This window comes from Amphibalanus amphitrite, unplaced genomic scaffold, assembly GCF_019059575.1.
Source record: "Amphibalanus amphitrite isolate SeventyFive unplaced genomic scaffold, NRLGWU_Aamphi_draft 000721F_arrow, whole genome shotgun sequence".
Taxonomy (NCBI): Eukaryota; Metazoa; Arthropoda; class Thecostraca; order Balanomorpha; family Balanidae; genus Amphibalanus; species Amphibalanus amphitrite.
In genome coordinates, this window is record NW_024882215.1 from 189,762 (window position 1) to 215,929 (window position 26,168).

General features: G+C 51.0%; 3 protein-coding genes across 3 annotated transcripts in view; all 3 read left to right on the plus strand.

Annotated features, from left to right (window-relative positions):
* Positions 1-18,762, plus strand: part of LOC122365191 (zinc finger protein 219-like) — a 31,700-nt gene extending 12,938 nt beyond the window's left edge. The window contains exons 2-3 of the mRNA XM_043336187.1: positions 13,981-17,081; positions 18,259-18,762. Of these exons, the coding sequence (XP_043192122.1) occupies positions 13,987-15,066 (1,080 nt within the window). The 5' untranslated portion in view covers positions 13,981-13,986 and the 3' untranslated portion in view covers positions 15,067-17,081; positions 18,259-18,762. The remainder of the gene's footprint in view (positions 1-13,980; positions 17,082-18,258) is intronic.
* On the plus strand, positions 15,182-16,243 carry LOC122365194 (zinc finger protein 64-like). Its single transcript, XM_043336189.1, has 3 exons — positions 15,182-15,619; positions 15,725-16,012; positions 16,073-16,243. The coding sequence occupies exons 1-3, from the start codon at positions 15,182-15,184 to the stop codon at positions 16,241-16,243; spliced, it is 897 nt and encodes a 298-aa protein (XP_043192124.1).
* A 4,141-nt stretch (positions 18,763-22,903) lies between the features above and the next one.
* Positions 22,904-26,168, plus strand: part of LOC122365196 (ubiquitin carboxyl-terminal hydrolase 45-like) — an 89,137-nt gene continuing 85,872 nt past the window's right edge. Inside the window, exon 1 of the mRNA XM_043336193.1 lies at positions 22,904-22,972. The gene's annotated coding sequence lies outside the window, so the exon portion shown is untranslated. The remainder of the gene's footprint in view (positions 22,973-26,168) is intronic.

Below are 26,168 nucleotides of genomic sequence, written 5' to 3' on the forward strand. Positions count from 1 at the left end.
ACAGTCCTATACATAATGTCCCTCAGACAGTGAGCATTCGCCTGATCTCAGCAATCCATGTTTAGTTAGAGGTTCTCAAAGAGCAGAACAACGCTACAGCTGCCAAAACTATAGCATTGCACATAGGTACTCGTAAATATGACTCGGCCTTGTTTTAGGTCACCATTCTTTTTATTTATTTATTTATTTATTTATTTATTTATTTATTTATTTATTTATTTATTTATTTCACATCGTGAGGCAATTCCACCGCATGCAGTGGCTATTCCATGCCTCGAGTCAGTTGTGTAATGGGAAGAATGATCTCAAACATGCACTCATACGTACCAAGATACAATCATACAGTCGCATCGCATCAGGGATTTCAGTCGGCGCGCTCTATAACTGCCGGAGATGGTCCCTCAGTTTGCGCTTAGACGCTGAATGACTAAGACCACGCAGACTGACCGACAGCTCATTGTGCCCGGATACAGCAGCGAACATGAAGCGACGCCGTCCCGACTCAGATCGAATGGCGGGAATGACAAGTAACTCACTCTGGCGTGTTTCCCTATCACTTACGCTGCGCCTGGTAACTAGGTTTTGGGCCAGGTGTTGTGGTTCGGAAGTCGTTAATATCTTGTTCAGCACAGTCATGTTATGATACCTGAACATGCTGTCTACGGCTACGCTGAGCCAGCCCAGGTGATATATGACATCGCTGATACTGTCGAATTTCCTTCGAGCTGACACCACTCGAGCAGCGAATCTCACCACTTTCTGTAACCTTCTGCGCTGAGTTACGTTGCTGGACCCGTACACACACAGACAGTAACGGAGCACAGAGAACACCCGGCCCTGGACCAACGTCACTAGCACCGACTGTGGGAGGCAGTGCCTACTGTGGCTCAGTCCGCATAGGGAGCCAGTGCACCGACGCACGACGTCATCTGTGTGAGTGGCAAAACTCATATCGCTGTCAAACCACACACCTAGATTCTTGACAGAGTTGGTGGCAGTGATGGTTGATCCGCAGAAGTCAACGCTGACCGGGGGGAGACGACGGAGCATCTCACGCGTGCCGAGCGTTACCTATGAGCTGAGTTTTCGCTGCGTTGATTTTGAGACCGTTACAGCCGTATCAATTCGAAAGGATGGCCAGACTGTTTTCCATGGCCTGTGTAAGCTTTTTCACATCTTTTGAGGTGCCAGAAACGTATACCTGTACGTCATCTGCGTAGGCGATGATACCGGTAGACTCATCGGTGTATAGTGGCAGGTCGTTCGGTTTTTTCATTCCCACAGGACAAAGTTATTGTCCATATTTGGGTAATTTTCTCCACCAGCAGCGCACAAACCTGGTGTCTTTTGGCGTTAGGACAGGCAAAAGCAGCCCTGCGTCGCATATCAGGGCCACACTCTCATGGTCATCAACTATGCGTCGTAATCAGGGACTGACCCGCGGCATCGCCAGGCTCCGAGTGATGTGTGTCAAACAGGGCGATAAGAGCGTGCCTCACCGGTGACATCATGTGTGACAGTGCTGTGACCTCCCAGAGCAGCTGACTTCCTTTCGTCAGCGGCCAGACCAGACGGCCGCAGGCGGGCGCTCAGTTACTGCGGAAACTGCCACGCATTGGGTAGCGTATTTTTAGCTCAGGCTATCGCTCGAACTGCCATAACATGCGTCATATACCGTTACTGAATGTATCGGAAGTATTGCTGTGTTACATCCCATTACCCTTCCCAATAGCTGTTACGTAAGCCGTAAGATATGTTCCCATTCTCTCTATGAAATGAGTGTCGGCCTGTCGGGGTTAAAAATACTGGATATTTGGAATGGACCATTTGCTGACTGCGCGAGCGAGGCTGACTGCCATGGCCGACCTACCGCCCAGCTCGCGTCATACCCAGCTTCTCTGGTACGAACGTACCCAGCTTCTCTGGTACGAACGTACCCAGCTTCTCTGGTACGAACGCCAACACGATTTGTCTCTCATCGTCTCCACCGCCTACTGGCTGTCCAGTTCACGGCATGTTACAGCTGAGACTGCTCCCACACCTGAGACAAAGGCTTACCAGTGCAGACTAAACGACACTCTCAGATGTTGTTGTTGTTGAAGAGTTAGGGCGCGCAGCAGCTTGGCTCAAGCGTCCAACTTCCAATTTGGTATGTCCTCTTGTAGTCTTCAGAGTTGCAGTTGGCGTATGGTTGTGGTACTAAGCGGAACTAAGCAGGTTTCCGGGTAGGGATGAGGAATGACTGGGGAGAGGAAAAATTGCGATGGTTAGGAGATAGCCTTGGTAGGATATGTCCTGGGCGAGGAGAGAACAGAGAAGTTAATATTAGTTGTGAATACCTACTACAATGCTACTTACAGTCTTAGCTACTTGGGGATAGCCAAACAGCTCGGTAAGCAGGAAGAGCAATACAGCTCATTCTTCAAGGGGGCAAAAGGCGCTCTGGGAGAAGGCATGGTTCTATCTAGAAAGAAAAAAGAAAAAAAAGACACAAAACTTGGGTCTTGACATGGGGGTTACACGATACTTAGGGATTTCACTTCACAGTATGGGGGTGACATAGAAACACATAACATACCCAACCAATTTCAGACATTTCAGACAGGTGTTCTTACAACGTGACTATGGATGAAGTATTGCTAAACGATGAATGCATGAGCTCGAGTAGTAATCCACTCTTTTTAACTAGAAATACCTAATCCATGGTTCTTGGATTCAACATAACATGAAGGATTGTGTCGAGCTTATCTGAAGCCATAGCACATATGGAAACAAAATACATTTCATTATCATCACTTAGCACCCATAACGCCTCTACGTCCTTTGTTCAGAGTTTGTCGTATAAGTTGCACTGTCGAAGATAATCGAACACTGCATCCACCACCGTGGGTTCACCGTTTCCCAGGAGAATCCCCAGCGACATGCGGACGCCGACATCTCGACACGCCGCTGCGAGTCTCCTCCTCGCTACAGTGTACTTTCGGCATTCTAACAGTATGTGTTGAACATCTTGGCGACATTGACACAGTTCACAGACAATAGGCGGTAGTTGGTCAATAACATGCGAGTGAGTTAAAATAGTGTGTCCGAGTCTCATCCTACACAAAACCACTTCCTCCTTTCGACTGGCACGTACACTAGAATTCCAATGTCCTATATCTGTCTTAACCCGCGCGGGGCTGGGGTCTCCAGCCGAACGCGCGGGGCTGGGGGGGGGGTAAATTTTACCCCCCCTGTTATCTCCCGAACTAATGGTCCGATTTGGAAAATTCAAACGCCAATCGAAAGCTCTCATCACGAACTACTAAAAACATGTACTTAATTTAAAGTTTGAGGTCAAGGTCAAGGTCAGGTCAAGGGTACAAATTGCAAGTTTCTACAGTATCGGCCTTGCACCGTAGTTGCCGAAGAATGGAGTCATGGACTGAGACTGATCGCCCAAAACGTGTTCTTAGGCTACCAAGACAATATTCGTTGCATACAATATCATTCAGAGGTCAAGGTCAAGGTCAGGTCAGGTCAGGTCAGGTCACCAAAAAACAAAATATAGAAAAGGGCATGTGCGACACATGTTTTATGGGTCATTTTACTCATAGAATTCAATAGGCACACTCAATAAGTGATATGGACCACCTCTGGATGAATTTCAGGTCGAGGTCAGGTCAAGGTCAGGTCAAGTGAGGTCAAATTTTGAAGTTGGTTGTTAAGGCCTAAAAAGGCGTCTATCTGATGCAGTTTTTCACGGCGAATCGAATGGTGCTATTTTTGTTTCCGTACGAGGTCTAGAACTTCCAAAAAAGTCATTTTTCAAAAATTTTGTGTGTCGTGACGTCATAAAATTTTGAATAACTCCCACATTTTTGAACCGATTCTTCTAAAATTTGGTATGTAGGTGCACATAGACCACTTCTCTGACATATATTCCGGTTTTTTCGATAGACTCAAAATTTTGGATTTTATAATGATTTTCCCAAAAAAGTCAGTTTTTTGAAAAAATTTAGGCCAAAATCCAAAATTTTCAAAAAACCGAGATAGCCATTTGATAGACAAAGTAAAATTACGTATAACCTTTTTTGTTACGTCTTGATTCCTTTAAAAATGAAGATGTTAGCGGCGTTTGAACTTTTGCCGTTTTTGAGGCGAAAATGGCGAACATGACGTCACTAAAACGTCAATTTCTCAAAAAATTTCCGACGGATTTCGCTCAAATTTTCAGGGAATGTGTCAAATTGATGTAAGAAAAGGTACTGAAAGTTTGGCGGCGCTGCGCGCCGCCGTTTTTGAGATATCGCAAAAATTCGCGAGGGGGGGTAAAATTTCCCCCCCCCCCAGCCCCGCGCGGGTTAATCTGCTTCAGTAGAGTTGGACGATAATCTAACCACAGATTTTCAAATAACACACGAACGCGACTCTTCACCAGTGGCACAAATTCCCGATGTCCTATTTTTACATCAGTCACATTAGGTTTATCATGAGCCTTTCCCGCCCAGTAGTCAGCTCTGACATTACCAGCTATGCCACTATGTCCTGGAACCCAGACCACGATGCAATCGATGCCATCTCGTACATTTTTATGATTTATCTCTAGGATCTCCACCAAGACCGGATGATCACGGCTCTGCACTGTGAGAGCCTTGATAACCGCTTGGGAGTCACAGCATATGAGCGCTTTGGGTACTTGGTTACGTCGCACAAACTTCATCGCTTCTCTTACAGCTACCAGTTCAGCGGTATACACAGATAACCCATCACGCAGCTTATGTGAGAAAAAGGCACTGTTCACTGTGAAAGCACATGCTACTGAGTTGTTCCGCTTGGATCCGTCAGTGTACATTTTCCTATGGTCCGGGTATTTGTCCATCAGGTCGTGAAAAGCAGTCAATATATCTGTCTCAGTCATATGTCTTTTGTCTTGAGAGATGAGCATCTGTGTGGGGACGGTGTGCAACACCCATGGTGCTGTAATACCATTTTCCTTAGACAATATGTCGGGAGGATTATAGTCTATTTCGGTAAAAAGCTTTCGCAGTCGTAGTGATACTGGGAGACCCGATATCCTCCGCAAGTAGCGGTCGGAGAGATCTTCATATAGTTCATAAGCGTCTAAATCCATTATGTGGTAGCAGGGGTGGTTGTGATCACTTTTTACTTTCAGGTAGTACCGGGCTAGTAAGTCTCGGCGTCTAATGCTGAGGGGTTCCACGTTCGTGTCCACTTGTAATGCTCTTACAGGGGAAGTCCGCAAGGCACCAGTGGCAATGCGGAGTGCCGTGTTCTGAATAGTCTCAAGGGACTCCACAAGCCGAGTCCCTGGCCCATCCAAAATAAAAGATGAATAGTCGAGTATTGGTCGGATCAGGGATTTATACATGCGTAATAACACAGTTCTGTCGGCACCGTAGCTTTTTCCGGCAATGCTTTTCAGTATCGACATTCGTTTCTGAGCTCTTCCTTTAACATATTCTATGTGCCCATTTAAGCTCAGTTTCGAATCAAGTAAGACGCCTAGATAACGGACCTGGTCCACAATACAAATAGGGTGACCGTTGAGTTTGAGAGTAGGTAGTTGGTTCTGGTTCACTCGTTTTAAACCTCTTCTAAACAAAACGGCGTTAGTCTTCATGGGGGAAAATACAAACCCGTTCCGCTCTGACCACTGTCCTATTCTGGTTAAAGCGTTTTGGATTTTCTGAAATATAAGTGGGATATCTTTTCCCTGCGCCCAGATAGTGCAATCGTCTGCGTATATAGCAGCAGAGACCTCTCTTGGTATTGCGTCAATCAAAGAGTCAATCACAATATTAAAAAGCAATGGAGAGATCACCCCTCCTTGGACAACGCCATATTCCTGCTCAAACGTATCTGATACCTCTCCGCACCTCACTTGGAATGTCCTATTTTGCAAGTAGCCTCGAATGAAATGCATGATATGGCCCCGGAAGCCGATATCATACATTCTATTCAACAAAACCGTTGGGGAGACCATGTTATATGCTGACTTAATGTCTAGGAACACACCGAGGGTGGAACAGTGGTGAAGGAATCCTTCCCGTATGTGCGAATCGAGTCTCACTAGGTGGTCCCCAGTAGACTTTCCTGATCGGAACGCACATTGATATGTCGATATAAGGTCATATTTCTCAAGGTACCATGACAGTCTCTTACCAATCATCCTCTCTAGTAATTTGCACATACAAGAGGTAAGTTGGATAGGCCTGTACGATTGCATTTGGTTGCGGTCTTTCCCTGGCTTAAGGATGGGTATGATGTAAGAATGTCTCCATGCGTCGGGGAACACGTCATTCACCCATACATAATTATAAAAACGAAGCAGTTCAATCAGCTGTGTCTCATGCATATGTCGGAAGAAATCATAGTGAACCTTGTCCGGCCCGATGGATGTAGAGCCAGATCGTTTAATAGCGTCAGTAAGTTCTCTCATTGTAAATTATTTGTTGTAATCCTCGTAGTTCTCATCCCCAAATTCAGGTAAGTTTTCTGCTAATTCACGTTCCCAGTCAAGAAAGGCTTGGGGGTAGTTCGATCTCGAGCTCATATTCGAGAAATACCTCCCGAAGTGATTTGCCACCTCAGTAGGGTCGTCAATAATCTCGTTATTATGCATAATAACTGGGAGAGGTCTCATGTATCTATGCTTCTGCGAGAACTTACGGATTATATCCCACAGTTTCCCCATCGGGGTTCTGTGGTTAAACACTGATAGCAGCTCCTGCCATGAGCGGATCTGTGCATCTCTAATAGTCCGTCGTGTCTTAGCCTTCGCTTTCCTATACTCAATTCGTAGGAATTGGGAATGAGGGTCTCTCCTCATTCTGTTATGAGCTCTCCTTCTAGTCAGAATTGCGTTCCTGCAGTCATCCGTCCACCACGGACACGAGTATTTGGTGTTACCATTTCGGGTGGGTATAAACTTCTGGGCAGTGTCAATAATAGTTTGAGTTATTTCATCACAGTTCTCCAGTCCAAGGTTAGGATTGAATTTGAAATCACATTTCATTTCAAATTCCGTCCAGTTAGCTTTCCTCGTGTTCCATCCATAAAAAACAGGGGGCAAGTTCGTGTAGACAGTAGGATTACCGACATCTATACGTATGGGGTAGTGGTCACTGGCATATAGGTCTTTTTCAGTGTCCCATTCAAGTATGTGAGAGATATCGTTTGATACCACTGTCAAATCGATGTGGGACGTATCTCCTGTGGATTCATCCAGTCTAGTTGGCTGTCCATCATTCAAAACATGTAGGTTATGATGGTTGACAACATCCATCCAGATGCAACCCCGTCTGTCACATTGCGCAGCTCCCCACATGAAATGTTTGCTGTTTGCATCTGTACATATTACAAATGGTTTAGGGAGTTGCTGGATTAATAGGGATATATCCTGAAATGAGAAGTTGTCAGTTGGGGGCAAGTACAATGAACAGAATGTAATTCTTTCCCTCTGTAGCCTAACGGAGCAGGCTACCACCTGTAAATTGCTCTGTATAGGTAATACCATGTGCGGCAGGCGATTTGATACATATATCGATACACCTCCTCTCCTGTCACCTTGAGGTGAGTATGCGTTGTATAAAGAATAGTGTGGTAAGTCAAAACAATATCTGTCATTGGCCATAAAGTGAGATTCCTGAATACAGATCACCTGGTAATTACCGTCCAAGAACATTTGTTTGGCTTCTGCCCACTTTCCGATCAGTCCTCTGGCATTCCATTGTAGGACCCTTGTCAGAGTTTCTTAGTCGAGCCAGAACACAATTCACCACTCATAAGTTCCCACTCCTTGGGAATAATTGGGCTGGCTGCTACTATCTGGTTCGTATCAGTCATGATGCTGATATTGTACCATTTTCCATAGGAAACAAGATAGCTGATCATCAACCACCTCAGCTTGTGTGGTTGTTTGATCAGCACATGTAAGTTAACAAACCGAAATATAAGTAGAAATAAAGACGTCTTGATTCTACGTTTAAAAAGAAAAGAAAAAAAAGAGTTTTGTGTTTTAGTGCTAAAAGTTACGTTAGGGTTTGGGTTTCCTGGTCAGGCTGGGCTTTCGCCTGTCCCTTCCAGGTCTCCCTCCTTGACGTTTTTTGACAAGCTCAGGGGATGGCGATACCCCATCAGCAGGGATATCTGATGTCTCTGTCATTGATGACTGCTCAGAGTCAGGATGGGCTTTTTGGGTTCTTTCACTCCTCTCCTCGACCTCATCTGTGTTCTGCGTCACCTGCGGTGTCCAGCTCTGTCGGATCACTCGCTGAGAGGAACCAGCCAGAGTGTCTTTGTTTGTTGGTGGAGTGCTCCTCTCAGTGTCTGAGGGTGGTGAGGGCTCCTGTGAGCCCTCTGCCACCAATTGGGATTCCATGGGGTCCATGAACATGTCAGGCTGTGACTGGGTCTGAGTGTCCTCAGCACCTTCCTGCTCTCCTGTCCCCGTTTGCACTTTTGTTGGTGTTTGATTTGCCTCAGCCTCAGTCCCTTGAAGCTTAAGGACCCTGTCCAGAAGAGTGATCATTTTGTCGAGTTTCTCCCCAATCACACGGAGTTCAGTCTTAAATGTTGGGTCGGATGGCGGATCACTACTACCCCTTACTACCGAAGCATAGGATCGTAAGGTAGGGGAGCTGGTTTCAGCCGCGATGATACGGCGGGCGTGTGCATAGGACACATCTTTTTTAACCTTGATTTCACATACACGCTTCTCCTTCTTCCACACTTCACATTGCCGAGAGAGCCCATCATGCCCAGTATCCCCGCAGTGGAGACATTTCTGCTCACATGTGCCGTCATGTTTTTTGTCCCCGCATGTGAGGCATTTCACCTCTGATTGACATCTGGCCTGAATGTGGCCAAATCTCCCACACTGTAGACACATCAATGGGTTCGGGATATGCTGCCTCACGTTGTAGGTCACATAATCAAAGTCAAGTTTTGTGGGGCACGTGGGTCTGTTGAATGTAAGAAGGATAGTTGGGGTTCTTTCGATACGGCTTCCGGTTCTCCTGGTAAATCGCCTAGCGGCCACCACCCCGAATTCCGTCAGCCATCCAACAATCTCTTCCTCAGACAGATCAATCAGGTCTACTGCATGGATAGTTCCCCGACTCTGGTTTAGTCTCTCCTCTCGTTCTACAACACATTCCATGTCTCCGAACATCCGAGCTTTGAGAAGTTTCTCAGTCTGGGTGCTAGTCTTAGTCCTCACCAGCAACCGTCCATCACTCATGAAGCTAGCCTTTTCAACTTTCTCCGTGCCCCCAAGAATCCCTCTGATGCATTGTTGTATCCATGGCCATCCCTTTTCTCTAGGAGATCTACCTGCTAGGAGCTTCACTGAGAGGTAGGATCCAGACTGAGACTCCTCCTCCCCCCAGAAACTATCAGTCAGATCATCGGCCCTTACCCTCTTACTGGCCCTATTAGGCCCCATCTTAAGTCCTATGCCATCCACACACCTCAACCTTACCTTCCGAAAGCGTAAGAAAGAAAAACCTTTTCAGTATATAATTGAAATTATCAATGGAAAGATACAAATCAAAAAGAATCTTAGTGGAAAAACACCGCCTTCGCTATCGCCCCGGATCGCCAGAAACGTCTTCCTCCAGCCACGTGTCTCGCGAGAATGACACTCTCAGAGAGTGAGTCACAGGGTTGATCCGACCAGGTGACCGCCGCAACTGTCGGTGTCTGACAGAGCTGTCACACGCGATCGACAGACCACAGCCTGCAGAGTGCAGACGGCACCTGGCACCCGCGAGGAAACGTCAAAAACGAGTTCACGATCGCATGACATAAATCAAACGATGGGAGTGACATGAGGCTAGTGGCAGCGCTCTGGAAGTCTTCCGAGAATACAGTTGTTGATTCCGTCTATGATTAACTCAAGCCCCTAACAATTTAAACCTGACGGTTACAGGAAAAGAGCAAAGCTCACGGTGCAACACGGATCGAGGTGTCCAATTCTCGCTGCTATGCGGGAAAGGAGTGTAAGTTCCGGCGGAAATGTACCTCTTCTCCTGGCCGGCTGCGACAAGGCCCATCCGCCACAGTAGGTACGGCGCGACTCAGTGACAACTCGGGCCGGACACGGCACTCGTATCCCTCTGACACGGCGGTGACGCCACCGGGACATACCTGTGAGACGGACGCGGTATTAGGCAGGATAGGCTTAGGGAGGAGCGGTCCAAAACGATAAGCGGGCGCCGTCAGATACGAGCTTCTTCGGGCCTTTGATAAAGCCCTCGGACTTAACCTGTCTGACCCCTGACATGCTCTGACAGAATATATGTCACTGTCACATATCGTCAGATATGTCCCAGCGTTATCTGACGCATTATGGCAGCGGCTGACAGTTCATGACCATTCCTAGAATGTCTGACGGATGACAATCCTTGGCTGATGTCTCAACAGGCTAACTGCCATAACCGGACATCAGTGGAGGGTTTTGGCAGCCCTGGGCCACCCCTCTGACAGTGCCCGGGGTGGCAGCGGACAGGTGACAGCGCCGACAGCCGGCGGCAGCGGCTGGCCGGCCGTGACAGCCGCCGGTGGGCGGCGGGCGGCTCTGCGCCGCTATAGATCGGGCGGCGAGCGGCTACCAGTCCGCCCCCGCCCGCGCCCACGCGCGCCGTGCCAGCCGCCGCCCGACGAGCTGCCAGCTCCGCAGCTCCGAGCTGGCCGCGGGGGCGGCGGCCGCACTGGAAAACTTCCCCGCCCGACCCGAGCTCCGGCGCGGTGCTACCTTACCCGGTTCTATAGGCCGGGTACGGCAAGACAGAAATACTGGCCGTAACGATCACACACCCGCCGGAGGGCTGCTTTGGGCAAACGACCTTCAAAGGTGGGCTTCACTGGCATCGGATGGATTCCCCGACCCCCACACGGTTGATAACTGGCGAGGGGGACACGCAGGAAACACGCACAGATTTCGTCACTCACATGTTCGTGATACATTCGAGATCTTGAATCCAACGCAGCGCCGCTAAGTTGACTTCACGGTGAACATCAAACCTCGAATCAAGCCTCGAATCATTTCCATTCTGCATGAAAGAATCCACTAAACCAAAACATCTCCAGCCGTCTGCAATTGCATTACGGGCGTCTTCTATTTTCATCACCTGCGCACTGCCCGCCTACGCGGCCAGCCGCCGCGCCGCAGCGAGCTGCGTTCACAGCGGTCGCGTGGGGGCGTACTCAGGGCCAATGGCCGCGGAACAACTGGATGAGGACTCCTATACAGGACTCCCCGAGGATAGCTCGAGGACTCGGAGAGAATACTTCGAGGACTTAGTGGCCGGGACGCCCGGGAGTCCGTGAACGGCCGTTCTGAGTCCGTCATTCCCGGACACAAAGCTTCGCTTGCTAACGGGATCGAGCTATTTTCCAGATACCTACTCACTGATGTGAGTGAAACTAGTTAGCAGTCGCCCCCGCAGAGTCCGGGTTATATAACAAGCCTGGAATACATCGAAATCATTCCATGAACCTAGGGCCAATATAGATTCAACATTGCGGATGTCAAAGGTGGTAAGAACCACAATGCCTTTGTCGGCCATTGCACAACTTTGATGTTTCAAAATGTTACGCAGTTTGAACCTTCGAATGGTGTGTATTGCAATATTGCAATGAAACATACTTAACTCTTCCACACAATTACCTGAAACCGACCATATCTACAATTATCTTGATTACGGAGACAGTCGTTCCCAAACACGTCAATGCCTTCATGCCCCCATACTGCTGCAGGAGCTCTGGCCTCTGTAACTTCACCACGACTGTTTGGTCCCCCCCCCCCTGCGGGCAGGTAGGGGGGGGGGGTCGGACGACCGCCGTCTGTCCTCAGTCCGCCCACACGGGCCCGTCGGCGGCCCGGGGCCGGGGGCGGCGGCTGACGGTGTTTCCAGGGCGAGGCCCCGGTGACCGCAGCAGCGGGGGCGGCACTCGGGCCAGTCACGGAGACCGGTCGGTCGGGCTAGTCCGTTTACCAGATTACTGACGAGCTAACGAAGTCAACCTCTGAACTGGCGCGTTGATCGGTTCTCCCATGCCGCTTCTGCGACGCTGATGGTCGGACAATCGATATTTGCATTTAAATATTTAGCTACGGAATAAGAAAACAGGTGTGGACTGTGGCCGCACAGCCAAGTCATGGCGTGAAGGACTTTGGTCGAGGTATATTTAGATATCGACTTAGCCTGTAAGTTGATGCACGGCTTAAGCTGATATGATCCACTATTTCCGGCTTGGGTTAACTGTCGCGGATTAGAGCCTGATGACTTCATAACGGACACGTCAGGCGCACCCATCCACCTGCTATCACGACCAAAGACACTGCGATCTAATAGATAAGTGAAGTCGTATTATCCAAACGATTTGCCCTCTCATGTCACATTATCTGTGACACGCCAACTGACTACCGCCCGATTGCAGACGGGCAAACCTCTTTGGGCGGCTGATTCACCCGGTGGTTGACGCGCTTGTTTTTCCTGTTGGCACACCTACCCGGCGATTGTTTTACCCTCACTCAGGGGGCGAGCAATTATCATTTACCAGGCCCGCAGCCAGCGCAGCCACGCATTGCTCAGTCGATGCGTCTCGTTGACGTGCAAATTCGACCCGATAGGAACCAGACCTCAGACGTGAAAGTCTGGCATCTTAGTCAAGTGCGTTTTAGAAATATTACGTGCCAATGATATCACATCGTAAACGTAAACCCCATCACTCAGTCACTTTCAAGCCCGGAGTGAGCCGGAACTCGATATAAAAACGGAAAGCTTCCTTCCTAACCTGCGCTAACCGGAGAGCCTTTATTTCATCGTTTATGCTGGTTTTCAAGGTTCGGCATCGTCCCAGCTGTGCAAACTACCAGGTCGCCCTTTAAGTAGGTGCCCCGACCCGCCGGCCAGACCGCAGTGCGGAAACCTGGAATGCATCGCTACACCCGTGTAGTCATATGGAACTTCCCGGCTCCCTGACAGAATAGAATCCGGGTACATCTGTTCGCCTGACCTGAATCGGAACCCATGTTCCACGACTGCGAAATCCAGCGACCGAACTTGACAGTTCAGCTTCCGTGGGAACTTCCGCACTAAAACTTCCCGAGCGCTTTCGGAAATGTAGATGAGCTGTAAATCAAAGCAACCGGTGTCTTCCGCAGCTGGAGTTCCGGCTTGACTGTTTGGATCACGAGCCATAAGTGGCCTTGTGATACCACCTGTTTGTTAAATCTTATGACGTCATCAGTGTGACCATAAACGTCACGGAGGGGCCGGCACGGCTCATCTGATAGTGCGCGATGACCGGCAGTCGGCACGGCGCCCGCATGTTAACAGTTTCGCCTTGATTGCAGCTGATTCAACGGCTTCTCTACTGAGTGTCTTATAAAGTCACCTGCATGCCTGTCACCTGATACAGCCATGGGCATTAGCCGCCATTGTTGCAATGCAAACAAATTGATAGCGCTGTAGCTGATAAAGCGACGTAGCTAAATCGCCTAAATCCGTTTAGAAATCAAAGATTCATCATTTTGCTTCGATGGTCACTAGCGATCTGTCACAAGCTACGTTTTATATCTCCAAATATTGTAAACCCTCTCTTCCGTCATTGTAAAGTGCGTGGTTTTGTTTCTCTAGTAACACTCCCAGTTGACGTCCACCGTGGCATGACACGATGCCGTTAGTCGTTAGTGTCACAATCACCTAACCACCTAGCTGAGCGTTTTCTTGACGTCACATTCCTTATGACCTAAGCGTGCCTATGTCATCACACACCGTCTGACCCAAACGCTTCCATGACGTCACACACCGTTTGACCCTAAAGCAATCCGTGGCGACCCTAGCGACCATATGACATCACTCAGCGTCTGACCCGAGCTCTCCAATGACGTCACCCAGCGTCTGACCCGAGCTCTCCAATGACGTCACCCAGCGTCTGACCTGTGTCCGACCCGTCTGTGTGCCGCAGGGACCGATGGCTGCGGCGATGAGCGGCGTCAGCCTGATGGAGGCCATCTCGGCGCGGCTGCGGCGCACTGACGTCACGCTGGAGCGCGCCGACAGCGGCGCAGAGGTCATCAAGCTGGAGCGAGCCGACAGCAGCGATGGCGCGCTGTCGCTGACGGCCGGCGGCCCGGCCGAGCTGCGCTGGCACAACGCGCCGATCGCCACTTACGTGGCCGAGCAGCGTCTGTTCCGGTGCGGCCAGTGCGCCGTCACCGCGTTCCTGGCCCGCCCGATGGCCGAGCACTGGCTGGGCGCGCACGCCGACTTCAAGGCGTTCCAGTGTCCGCACTGCCCGTACATGAGCTCGTGGCAGCGGTGCGTGCGCATGCATCTGGTGCGTCATCACGGCGACCGGGTCTCGGAGGTGGCCGAGTTCAGCAACAGCCACGTGATGGCCGACATCCTCGAGCGGCTATCCGAGCTGAAGCGCGACTCCGAGCTGCGCGCACCGCCGTCGCCGGCCGACGACGAGCCCATCGTCGAGGAATTGGTGATCGACGACGGCGCCGGCGGCAAGCGGCACCACTGCCCGCACTGTCCGTACTCGACGCACCGGCGAGACCTCTTCAACCGACACGAGAACATCCACAAGTCGGACAAGCCGTTCCAGTGCTACATCTGCCAGAGGATGTTCAACCGGGCCGACCATGTGAAGAAGCACTTTCTCAGGATCCACCGCGACGAGCCGTATGATGTGACGCGCATTCGGCGCATCCCGCCCAAGACGCTGACGGCGCAGGTGTACTACTCGCGGGCGGCGTCGCTCACATCCGACTCACAGCCACCGCGCTCCCCGGAGAAGCCGGTGGCGGTTGCGCCGTCGCCTCCTGCACTGCCACCACCGCCGCCGCCGCCGCCCCGCTCCAACCCCTCCGCGCGAAGACGTCAAGCCGCTGGTGCTGAGCCCGAACCCGCGTGTCGGCGTGCGCCGCTGGGCCGTGTCGCCGCCCGACAGTCCGGCGCCCACCAAACGGGCCGCCTCGCCGTGCGCCGAACAGAAGGAGAACCGACGCCAGCGGCGCGCCGACTCGACACCCAGCGAGTCTGACGCCTCCTCCGGCACAGAGGCCGCCGAGGCCCCGGAGCGCGCCAGCCGCCAGGGCGCGTTCGCCTGCCCCGAGTGCCCGTGGCGTGGATTCGACTCGTGGTGTCTGAAGCGGCACATGAACACACACACCAAGCCGTACACGTGTCCCCTGTGTCCGTACAAAGCTGCGCGCTCCGAGAGGCTCACCTGGCACGCCGCGAAAGTGCACGGCAAGAAGATCTGCATCAAGTGTTTCTATGTCTGCGACGACCAGATGACGCTGAGCGTCCACCAGTTGAGCACTCACCAGAACGGGCAGAGTCGGCAGGGCTTCACGTGCGTCATGTGCGCCTACACGTTCAAGCTGCACACCGAGCTGGAGGCGCACATGGTGGCCGAGCACGGGCGCGCCATGCTCGACTGTTCCGTGTGTATGTTCCGTACCACGGACCCGGCCGTGCTGACCGACCACGTTCGCTACAGCCACCAGCAGCGGCCGGGCGCGCAGCCGAGTCCGGCGCTTCCCGCCAGCGGCGGCAGCGCGGCGCCGCCCGTCATCCTGAACGTGCCGTCCGTGCGCAGCGAGCCCACGTCATCGCCGCCGCCGGAGGAGAGCTCCGAGCCGGCGCCGCCCCCTCCTCCGCCGCCCCCGCCCCCACCTCCACCGCCGTGCGAGGAGTGTCGCCAGGTGCGGCCGCCGCTGGTGTGCACCCACTCGGGCGGCACTCTGCGCTGTCAGGCGGCGCGGTGCCGTTTCGAGGCCGGCGACGCGGCCACCCTGCAGACGCACGTGTCGGCGCGTCACGCGGACGGCGCGCTGCGGTGCCCGCACTGCGCCGCGCCGCTCGGCTCGGTGCTCGAGTTCTGTCTGCACTGGCCGCTGCACCACGTGGCGCTGTGCTGGAGCTGCGCGCAGCTCACCGAGCAGCACTTCACCGTGCTGCAGCACGCGCCGCCGCCGGCCTCGGCAGCGGCCGACCCGGCCGACCCGGCCGCCATCGACTGCGGATCGTTCCTCCGGCTGGAGATGAGAACCGAAGAGGAGGAGGAGGAGGCGCTCTTCACCGGCGAGGAGGAGGAGGAGGAGGCGGCCGGCGGTGAGCGGGGCGCCGTCAAGAGGAGCCGCAAACAGCCGCGGCCACAGCGCCGGCCGTCGCCGGAAGCCGAGGACGGACAGCAGGAGAACGACAAAGAGTAGAGGCCGGTCGATAAAACCGATAGCAGCGAGATGGGACGGCGATGCGAGAGCGCATGTAAGGCAAAACAGATCAATGCTGCACTGGAATTTGTAAAAGCGTAAGTGGTACCTCAAGCATGTGGCATTTGAATGAACGTCGCGAATGTCGACGGCATTCGACGCAGCCTATTGCTCACCCTCACGCGTCGGCATGTTCTCAGCCCGCGGAGGGAGAAGTGGACTGCAGTGACCTGTATCCGGCCGAATCACCCAAGTGACCCGGCGCGATGACGAACTGAGTCGGGACAGAGCTAGTGTAAATGTGTGGACGTGCGACAGGCTGTCAGTGACTGACTCAGCGACCGTGTGTTCGTATGACTCATGTAGAGCCCAGAAGAGCTCGTGAGTGCCATAACAGCTCGGCGAGGCAGCCGTGCAGATCGAAAGCCGCAAAGCGCATGAAAGTGGGAGCGTCTGTAGAGCATGCCAATGGCGCATATCAGTTACATGTGCCATATACTTAAACAACACGTAAAATGGAGGTTAGCTGTTCGGACTGCATCACTTTATCACTGACCTTCCGATCAGCGTGGGGAGATTTGCTCAATATGTTTCAGCGCGTGTATTCCACGATGTGCATGTGTTTTGCGAAATACGAAGGTCTTGATCGGGCCCTTCATATCTTCGCTTCAGGGAACGTGAAACTTTGAGAGGTATGGTGGAATGCTCTAGTCAAATTCGTACAATGTACACTATTTTAGCATGAATGTCAGTGTTAGTGGTGTTTATTTTTAAATGCAGCATGCGTGTGAATATTGTAGCGAATTCAGAAGTAGTGATTACGTAGATGTCCAAGCAGGTTAACCCGCGCCGGGCCGGGGGGGGGGTGTTTGAACACCCCCCCTGCGGTTTTTCGCAGATCTCAAAAACGGCGGCGCGGAGCGCCGCCGTTTTTGGCACACCTGTTTGTGCATCTTTTCCGCACATGTTGTGAAAATTTCAGACCCAGGTCACCTTAGGTCAGGTCACCAGATCACGCTAAGTGACCTCACCTCAGAAAAAATAAGAATGCTCGTCATAGCTACACCGATTGATTGATTGCCTTGAAACTTTCAGCGATTGATTAGAGCAACAATATCTATAAAATGTATATCTCGGAATTTTGATATCGGTGACCTAAGGTCAGGTCAATTTTGCGACCTCTCCATTATAAGTCAATGGGAGAAAATTGAAAAGCGTCTGTTTTGCACGAACGTTATTCTAGACACTCTCAAACATCGAGATGTAGGTAAAATGGACACACTGAACCGGGAAATGGCAACTGTGACCCCTCGTTATGTCCCCGAGGTCATCTCAGGTCACGAACAGAATCTAACAGTTCTTCGCTAATAACTTCTGATAGAGACGTGCTAGAGCGCTGAAAACGCCTTAGATGTGTTCGGCTCGACGTTGCGGATCGACTGATATGCAACATGACCTTTTCCGGTCAGGTCATGACCTTGACCTGAGGTCAAATTTTCAAGTTGACCTTTCAAGGTCAAATTATAGTTCATTCGACGCGTCTCGACGAGAGGAACACGATGGTGGCAAAAGTAATGTCATGACTCTTTTGAGTCAAAAGTTATTACCGAAAAAACGTTTTTCGTAAAAACGGCTATTTTTGAAGTTTTTGCCCCCTGGAGGCTAAACCGTTGACCTGAGGTCAAATCTGAGAACATTACTCAGAAAGGTCTGTAAAAGGGCTATCGAATGCGCTTTTCCGCGGCGCTGTAGCTCTATCGGTTCCCGAGATAGCCGTTGGCAGTTTCCAAAATATAGTGGACATTTGACCTTTGGTGAACTCTGGTGACCTGACCTTTGACCTGACCCAAAAAATGACCGAAGTGTTTTCGTCCTTATTTTGGACGTTCTTTCGATTGCCGCTTACCGCGTGTCGCTACGTGGCCCAGGAGCCGAGTTAGAAGGGGGGGGGGGGTGTTCAGACACCCCCCCCCCCCCGGCCCGGCGCGGAATCTCAGAGCACCGGCCCGGCGCGGGTTAAGTAAGTACTTACTGTTCTATTTAATCATAACACATGGTTCTCCAAACGGAGTCACGGCCATGAGCATTGTGCCTCAACAATACCCCTTAGAACAGGATACCTCTCAGAACCAGCTATTTTTGTAAACTATTCATCCAACCCTACAGTCGCATAAGCTGACACATCAAGTTTGCACAAAGATTTAAACATTGAAGCGTCGCTATTTTTAGCTCAGGCCACGCTATTCTATGATCATACTATCAAACTGATTGAGCGACAATATCAAGCCATCAGGCTTGTCAACCTGTTGGCTGTTTCAACTCACAACCGTGCTGTGACTGCCGAGTGACGAGCTATTTTTGAATTTTCCGATCTATGTCCTGTTCACATGATCCAGTAACAAAGCATTTCCGCCATTGATCAAAATGTACAAATGTGGATGTGTGCTGTCGTGTGACGATCTATTTTGTGTCGTGTTTTGTAACGCATGTGTTTCTTAAATAAACATTACATAAAAACATATATTACTGTTACGTTTTTGGGAACACGAACAAATCTTGAGAAATATGCGTTAAAACGAGGAAGGTTTTCATCGGCAACACGATAAAATAGGCCAGCAAGGTCACAAAAGCAACAACATAGGCTACCGGCTTGGAGTTAGAGTCGGGGCTGTATCAAATAGCTCAGGATGGGTCAGACCGGCATCATGGTATATAGGGCCTTGGGCATCATTATCTATCTGAAAGGTTGAAATGTAGGCATACCACATACAGAGATCTATGAGCACACAAGTGAGCAGGCTCCTCTTATCGACCACCTCTTAACACCAACACTCTATCGATGTTGTCACCACCGTCAGTATGGAGGCCGGCCATGACATTCGAAGAGCGAGCGTCGGTCTGCCGACCGAACCTTTCCCACCGAATGGTCGGTGCCGGGCAGCGAGAGAGGGGAGAGGGGAGGGGAGGCCCGTGAGTCAGCCGTGGCGGCACAGAGATGGTCCTCTGGAGACCGCCGAGAAGGGGCGCACCCCAGCCTCCGGCCAGACCGGGGGGGGGGGGGCGGCTGTCCCCTCGGCGGTACACCAATCAATATCAGACGGCGGCAGGGGGAGGGAGGGGAGGACGGCCCCTCCCCCGAACCCGGGCCTCCCCCCCTGACTGCCCGTCGAAACTCCCCGACAGAAACGATCAATACTGCGGGCCGGGGGAAGGGGTGGGGTGGCGGGCGGAGGGAGGGCCCCTCCCGTTCGCCAGACAGGGAACGGGAGGGCTGCGAAGGGCAACAGACGGGGCGGATGAGGGAGGGACGGCCAGGGCCGGCGAGTCGGGCCGCCAAAGTCGTCAACCCCGGCCCCGCCATGCGATCCACCCCCAGTCATGAGAACACACGCACCGGCAAAAAGATCTAGGCATGTGTCGGTCCCTTTCTAAATGTTTTTTCCCAACATGTATGATAAAAGTCTCATGGTCTTGAAACCGGGCCCTGTTCATGAACCCTGCGGCCGCTGCGGCCGGCCGCAGGCTCTAAGCTCCGCCCATTTTTGAAACGTCATCACCCACTCGACCGCAATCAGCGTTCCATGAACACGTCTGCTGCCGAAATAGTTTCCGATAATTGCGCGCTTGAGACGATTACTAATCAATAGTTTCCACGCGCTTCTTTTATCTGTGTATTCCATTCCTGTGATGAAAAGGGCGTTTCTCAATGCCGTCTGGTGTTTCTGTATTTTTGTAAGTGGGTCACATAAATGATTTGGTATTCTTTTCATTAAATCGTAGCACAAATAACTTAAGTCTAAAATTAAACCTCTTATTAAAGCATTAATCTAATTTTTAGGTATCATGGCGTGCAACAACGGGCGGAATGAATTTGTTTACAACATCGTCTCCATGGCAACACAGCCTACACTTTGACTTCAGTGCGCCAAGTTCAGTGCAATTACTTTCTTGCGGCTCGGCGGTCGCTGGATTGCGGCCGCAGAGATCGCAGCGGCCGCAGCAAGGTGACGTCATACATTCGTCATACTACATGAGCCCCGCCCCTTTTTGTGACGTAACAACCCGGCTGGCCGCAGCGACCGCAGCGGCCGCAGCGACCGCCGGGGTTCATGAACAGGGCCCTGGTAAAGTCGTGGTTAAACTGGAAAAGTCGTGACTCATGCACCCATGCGGACCATGCGCATTAGGAACGCTCGCGCCCCGCCTGTCAGTAGCGAGACACGGTGCCTTATGTCTCGCCGCCGCTCCGTTTTGGCTTCACTCGGTCACGGCTCCAACGAGTACAAGGAGCTCAACCGTGCTGTGCGCGCCGCGATCAGAAGTGACAGCTGCCATGACATCCAGCGCCGCTTACGCGAGGAGGGAGCTGGCGCTCTGTGGAGGGTGATTCGGCCGGCTGTCGAGAGTGGAAGAGCCCAACACTCGCTCTCTGGCGTCACCCCTGACCAGCTGAACCACTTTTTTGTCAGCGTCGGTCCGCGCGTGGCTGACGAGGTGCGCGACATGGGTGAGACTCCGGACCTCCCGTGCCGACTGCCGCGCGTTGGGGCCGGTGCGTCTCGACCCTATCGCTGTCAGAGCTGAGGGCGGTAGTGTTTGGTATGAGTGGGTCCGGCGCCCGTGGGGAGGACGGCATTTGTGTGCGCATGGTCCGCATGTCTTTCGACGCGATTGGTCCGGTGCTCCTGCATTTGGTCAACTCCAGCATCTCTCTCTCTCTGATATCCCTCAATCCTGGAAACACTCACTCGTGCATCCTATAACAAATCCGGTGATCCTTCAGACCCATCCAACTTCAGGCCAATTTCGATAGTTCCTATTATATCCAAAATTGTTGAGCGGGCCGTCCACCAACAGCTCTACAATTACCTTTCCCAAAATCATCTCTTATCCCCAGCTCAGCACGGATTCCGGCCTCGTCACTCGACCGAAACCGCGCTGACCTCCATAACCGACCATATCCTGTCCGCGACCGACCGAGGAGAGATATCCCTTCTTTGCCTGCTGGATTTGAGCAAATGTTTCGATGTGATTAACCACGAAAAATTATTGATAAAATTACAGCTTTACGGAATCGATATCACCTGGTTTTCGGCATACCTTGGCGGTCACACGCAGAGTGTTAGCATCACTGACGCTCAAGGGATACGCCAAACTTCAGCCTCGCTTCCTAACAACATCGGCATTTTTCAGGGTTCTGCTCTCGGTCCACTTCTGTACTGTATCTTTGCCAACGATCTCAGTTTATTTGCCGATGACGCAGTCATCGTGCAATACGCCGATGACACACAAATTCTAGTCAGTGGTAAAAAATCGGAAATTCATAACGTAGTACACCGCATGGAACTTTCTTTGGCTTCTCTTGACCTTTGGCTACGCGCCAATGGCTTAAAAGTAAATGCAGGAAAAACTCAGCTGATGTTGTTGGGAAGCGCTCAAAATTTGCGCAGTGCCCCAAACATTACGGTAAAATTTCGCGATCACGTCATCAATCCCGTCTCGGAAGTTAGTCAAAATCTCGGCCTGACGTTCGATCGCAACCTCACTTGGAACACCCACGTCAGTAACGTCACGCGACGTTGTTTCGGCATTCTCAGTGGTCTGTCACATCTTAGGGGCCGCCTGCCATCGTCCGTCATCTCCGTCCTGGTCAATGCGCTGGTTCTCTCACAGGTCCGATACTGTATCACAATTTACGGCAACGGTTCGAAGAAGAACCTTGGCGCCATTCAGAAGAATAAGATTATAAATTACGGGGCCAAAACAATTTTCGGACGCAAAAAGTACGATCATGTTTCGGATCTGCTCGAGAAGCTGCGTTGGCTCAGTGCGGAGAATCTGGTGTCATATCACACACTGTGTATGATTCACAAACTGCTGCGCTTCCGGGAGCCCGATGAATTGTCGGCCGGCCTGTCTACAGTGGCCGAGACCCGGGGTGTGTCGGGAGCCCTTGACAGGGTCACCAGGCAGGACCGCGCACTGTATGTGCCCCGGTCCAAGACCGAGACGGGGAAGAGGCGCTTCAGGTGCCGTGGCCCAGCCCTGTACAACACCCTACCACCCGAACTGCTGGAGCTCCCTGTGCCCATTTTTAAACGCCGACTCAAGCAGCACTTGTCCGCTCGACCACCAGACTGATTATACTACTTTTTAGCCACGGGGTGTATGTGTTATGTTGTATGCTCGTATGTGAATGTGTGCGTGTGAACTGTGCATGAACTCCATGTTGAGCCTAATGACGACCAGCCCCATTTTTTACTATATGACGAGAGGTATTAAAAGCCACTCCAAGTGGAGCACCTCAATAAATGTCTGAGTCTGAGTCTGAGTCTGAATGGCAAGACAATCAAAATTCGCATATGCCCACCCACTTCAGACCCAAGTTAGATGCCAAGCTAAGGTCAGAGTTACATTTAAGTTACCAGGATTATATAAAAAGCATTGCAATATAATCGAGCAGTTATAGTTATCTTTGAAAAGGTAAAAGAACATAATAATCCCACTTTCAGTGTCTACCACCCACAGAGCGATAAACAATCTGCCCTGTCAAGTGCAAGGATCAAGATATGTCAATAATTCATATCGCATGCCCTGTAAGCCGTCAAAGATAGTCAGTTGATAGCACGACACGACATCTCTGCACTCTGGAGTGGCATCAGGTGACGGGGCGACGGTGACCCGGCCTGACCGATCCCCGGCACTCCGGCCGGCCCCAGCGCAGAAACAGTGAGTAGACGCAACTGAGCTGCTGCACAGTGTTTTCCCTAGCTAGTGTCGGTGTAAGAGGCCAGGAAGTGGTGTGGTGGTCCGTTAAACTGTTATGTGAGAGCATTGGGTGAGAAAATAATAAGGAGCAGAGAGGGAGAACAGTCGATGGTTAGGCTTCCAATGGAGGTTTTCAAGTCACGGTTTTCATGTACCTATCAAATGGATAAACGGATTTTACAACATTTTAACCCTATTAGTGGCAGGGGGGTTGTTTTTATCCACCCCTCAGGTTTTTCGAGAATATCTCCGAAACCGCTGAAGCTACGATGCTGAAATTTTCTGACTTTTCTTAAAACTAAATTGGGCACATTCCCTGAAAATTTCAAGTTCATAACTTTACCAGGGGCGGCTCCAGAGCACTGATTGGGGCCTGGGGGGTCCTATTCGTGAAGCGAGTCATTTGGGCGAAGATCACGATGCTGCACCAGTTTTACGAACAGTGAATGAAAGGTATCATGTGATAACATATACAAAGTTATTGTGCATCCTCTTTTGACACGTTTTTGCTATAATAGGCGGATCCAGGCGTCCAAAAAGGGGGGTTATTTTTTACCTCCCAACATAGGTGCCCTGACACCGCCTATGCATGACCAATACAATTTTAGTCGTTCTCTCATAAGAAAATTGTAACATAACAAGACCATTGCCACCCTTTTTAGAAACAGTACCAACAAAAACCTTATTTACTATACTTTTTGTGTACCCCCAATCTCAATGATCTGTATCCGCCTATGATTTTTGAAAATGCATATTTTTAGGATCCATGTGAATTCCTGGTTCATTCTCTATCGATCGGTAAAAGTTGCGTTAAGATTGGTTCAGAAACCTGGCCGTGATAAACAGTCTAAAATGTATCTGCAATTTGCCCGTTTTTACCCCCCTCTACCCCCCTATTGACATTTTTTTTTTTTTGAAATGTAGATCTCGTTGAGCCAAATCGAATGCCGTTTGAATTTTGAAAATCGGCCGGTTAGATCTCGAGATATCAAGGGGGGGTCGTAAACAGCCCCCCCCCCCCTGCCACTAATATGGGGTAGCCAGGAGCCTGCCACTAATAGGGTTAACCCTCGCCGGACCTATTGGTTTACTACATACGCGCCGGCCGAGGGGGGGGGGGCGGGTACGACCCCCCTCGCCGTTTCGCCCCTGGTGGAGCTAGCGCGTCGCGGAAAAAACGAGCGTGTGCGCCGTTTCAAGACGCAGAGATTGATACCCGATTTTAAGGTCCTAGGTCAACCGGTGACCTCTGAGGTCAGGTCAAGTGCCCCAAGGTACGGTTCGGTTTTTTGTGAATAACTTCGCAAAAAACGGCCGCAGAGCCGCGATTTTGGCAGCATCGTGTTCGCCTTGCTCAGGCGCGTCGAATGATATACTTTTTGTTTGGGTGAGGTCAACTTAGGGTGTTGACCTCGGGTCACGGTCAGGTCAGCGCCCCCAGGTCACGAAGTTTGTCGAAGGATGTCATATTGCATATCATTCGATTCGGCAGGCCTTCCTGAGTCCATTGCTGGCTTTCCCGACTCGCTAGCTCAATTCGATCGGGAGTTATTGACGAAAAACTAATATGACTCACGCAAGATCAACATTGCAAAAGTGACGCATGGAACCTTGCAAGGAGTGCCTGAAATCATGATTATGTGTGCTTGAGATAGTTGGAGATCGTTTCCGGCGCCAGAATAGCAGTTTTCATTTTTCCCCATTGACTTATAATGGTGAGGTCGAGAAAATGACCTGACCTCACATGACCTTTAGGAAAAATCCGAGATATACAAGTTGTGAGACTCCTAATGGATACTAGGTCCTGCAAGTTTCATTTCCCTGTGACACCTCCTCTGGCAGTGAGGGCGTTGCGAAGTTGCGACATCTGAAGACCGTGCAGAGGTTCACTTATGACGTCATAGGTCAGTGATCTGACCTGACCCGAAAATGCGGTTGGTGTCAAAAGATCCGGCTTGGAATCAAAGGTCAGGTATGCCAAGTGTCAGCTCTCTATCGCCAGCGTGTTCGGAGCTATCGCGAAAAAAAAAACCCTATGGGGGGGGGGCGGCACCCGCCCCCCCCTCGGCCGGCGAGGGTTAATCGAGGTGTAAGTACCCATTAGGGTGGCACTTATTCTGGGGGTAAAAAAAAATATTTTGGAGTTTTTAACGGGACGCCCCCGCATTGTATTCCACTTGACATAAAAACAACATTTGCAAAATATTTTGGAAATATATAAAAAATTAGAGGTCGCTCAACGAGGTCAAAGTTTCATTTTTACCTCGTAAAAATCAAGTTTTGTAAATTTAAGCTGCGACCAAATCGAAGTTTGAAAACAATGTTTTTGTGCTTCAAAATTCCCAAATGCTGCTGACAGACATACCAAATGCCACGTTTTTACTCTCTATCAACTGATGTGCCCATAGGTGGAAGGCGAAAAGGTCGATTTTTTCATTATTTTCACTACACATAAACTGTGTCATGCATTACTGTAGCGTAACGTAGGTATACGTGGTGTAGCTGCACAATGGGATGTAAGCGGTGTGAGACAGCTTCTACCGCGGAACCGGCCAGCCAGAAAACCGAGCAGCCGGTGACGTCCACTTTGGACAAAGACAAGCCTCGCGCAGAGGAAGGACGGCGCGGTGCAACGGCAAGAGTAAGAGTTTAAGCCCAACGAGCTATACCTAAATGAATTTGATGAGTAGAACACAGCGAGATGTGAACACAGAAGAACACAGCGATATGTGACCATAGAGAGCCGGTGAGAAGCACATTCCGGCGCCATGCAGCTGACAAGTTAGTGCAACTTGAGTCAGGTTCAAGGACCAGCGTCCAGCCGCATCCAAGGCGGATAACATCAACAGCTCCACCCGCACTGAAAACAATTTAACCCAAGGCCGGCGAGTAAACCGGTGTTTCGCGGGTACCCCTATCCGCAACCATTTTTAACCACCCTCTCAGGAGTACAGTAAGGTCCCATTGCAGTGTAGTCGTATCTGCCTCAGCGGACATATTCGCTGACAGCGGTTATGTCCGCTCAGAGCAGGTACGACTACACCGCAATGGGACCTAGCACTACTACTGGGACGGTGGTTAAAAAAATGGTTGCGGATAGGGGTACCTACCCGTGAAACATCGGTTTACTCGCCGGCCTTGTGTTAAATTGTTTTCA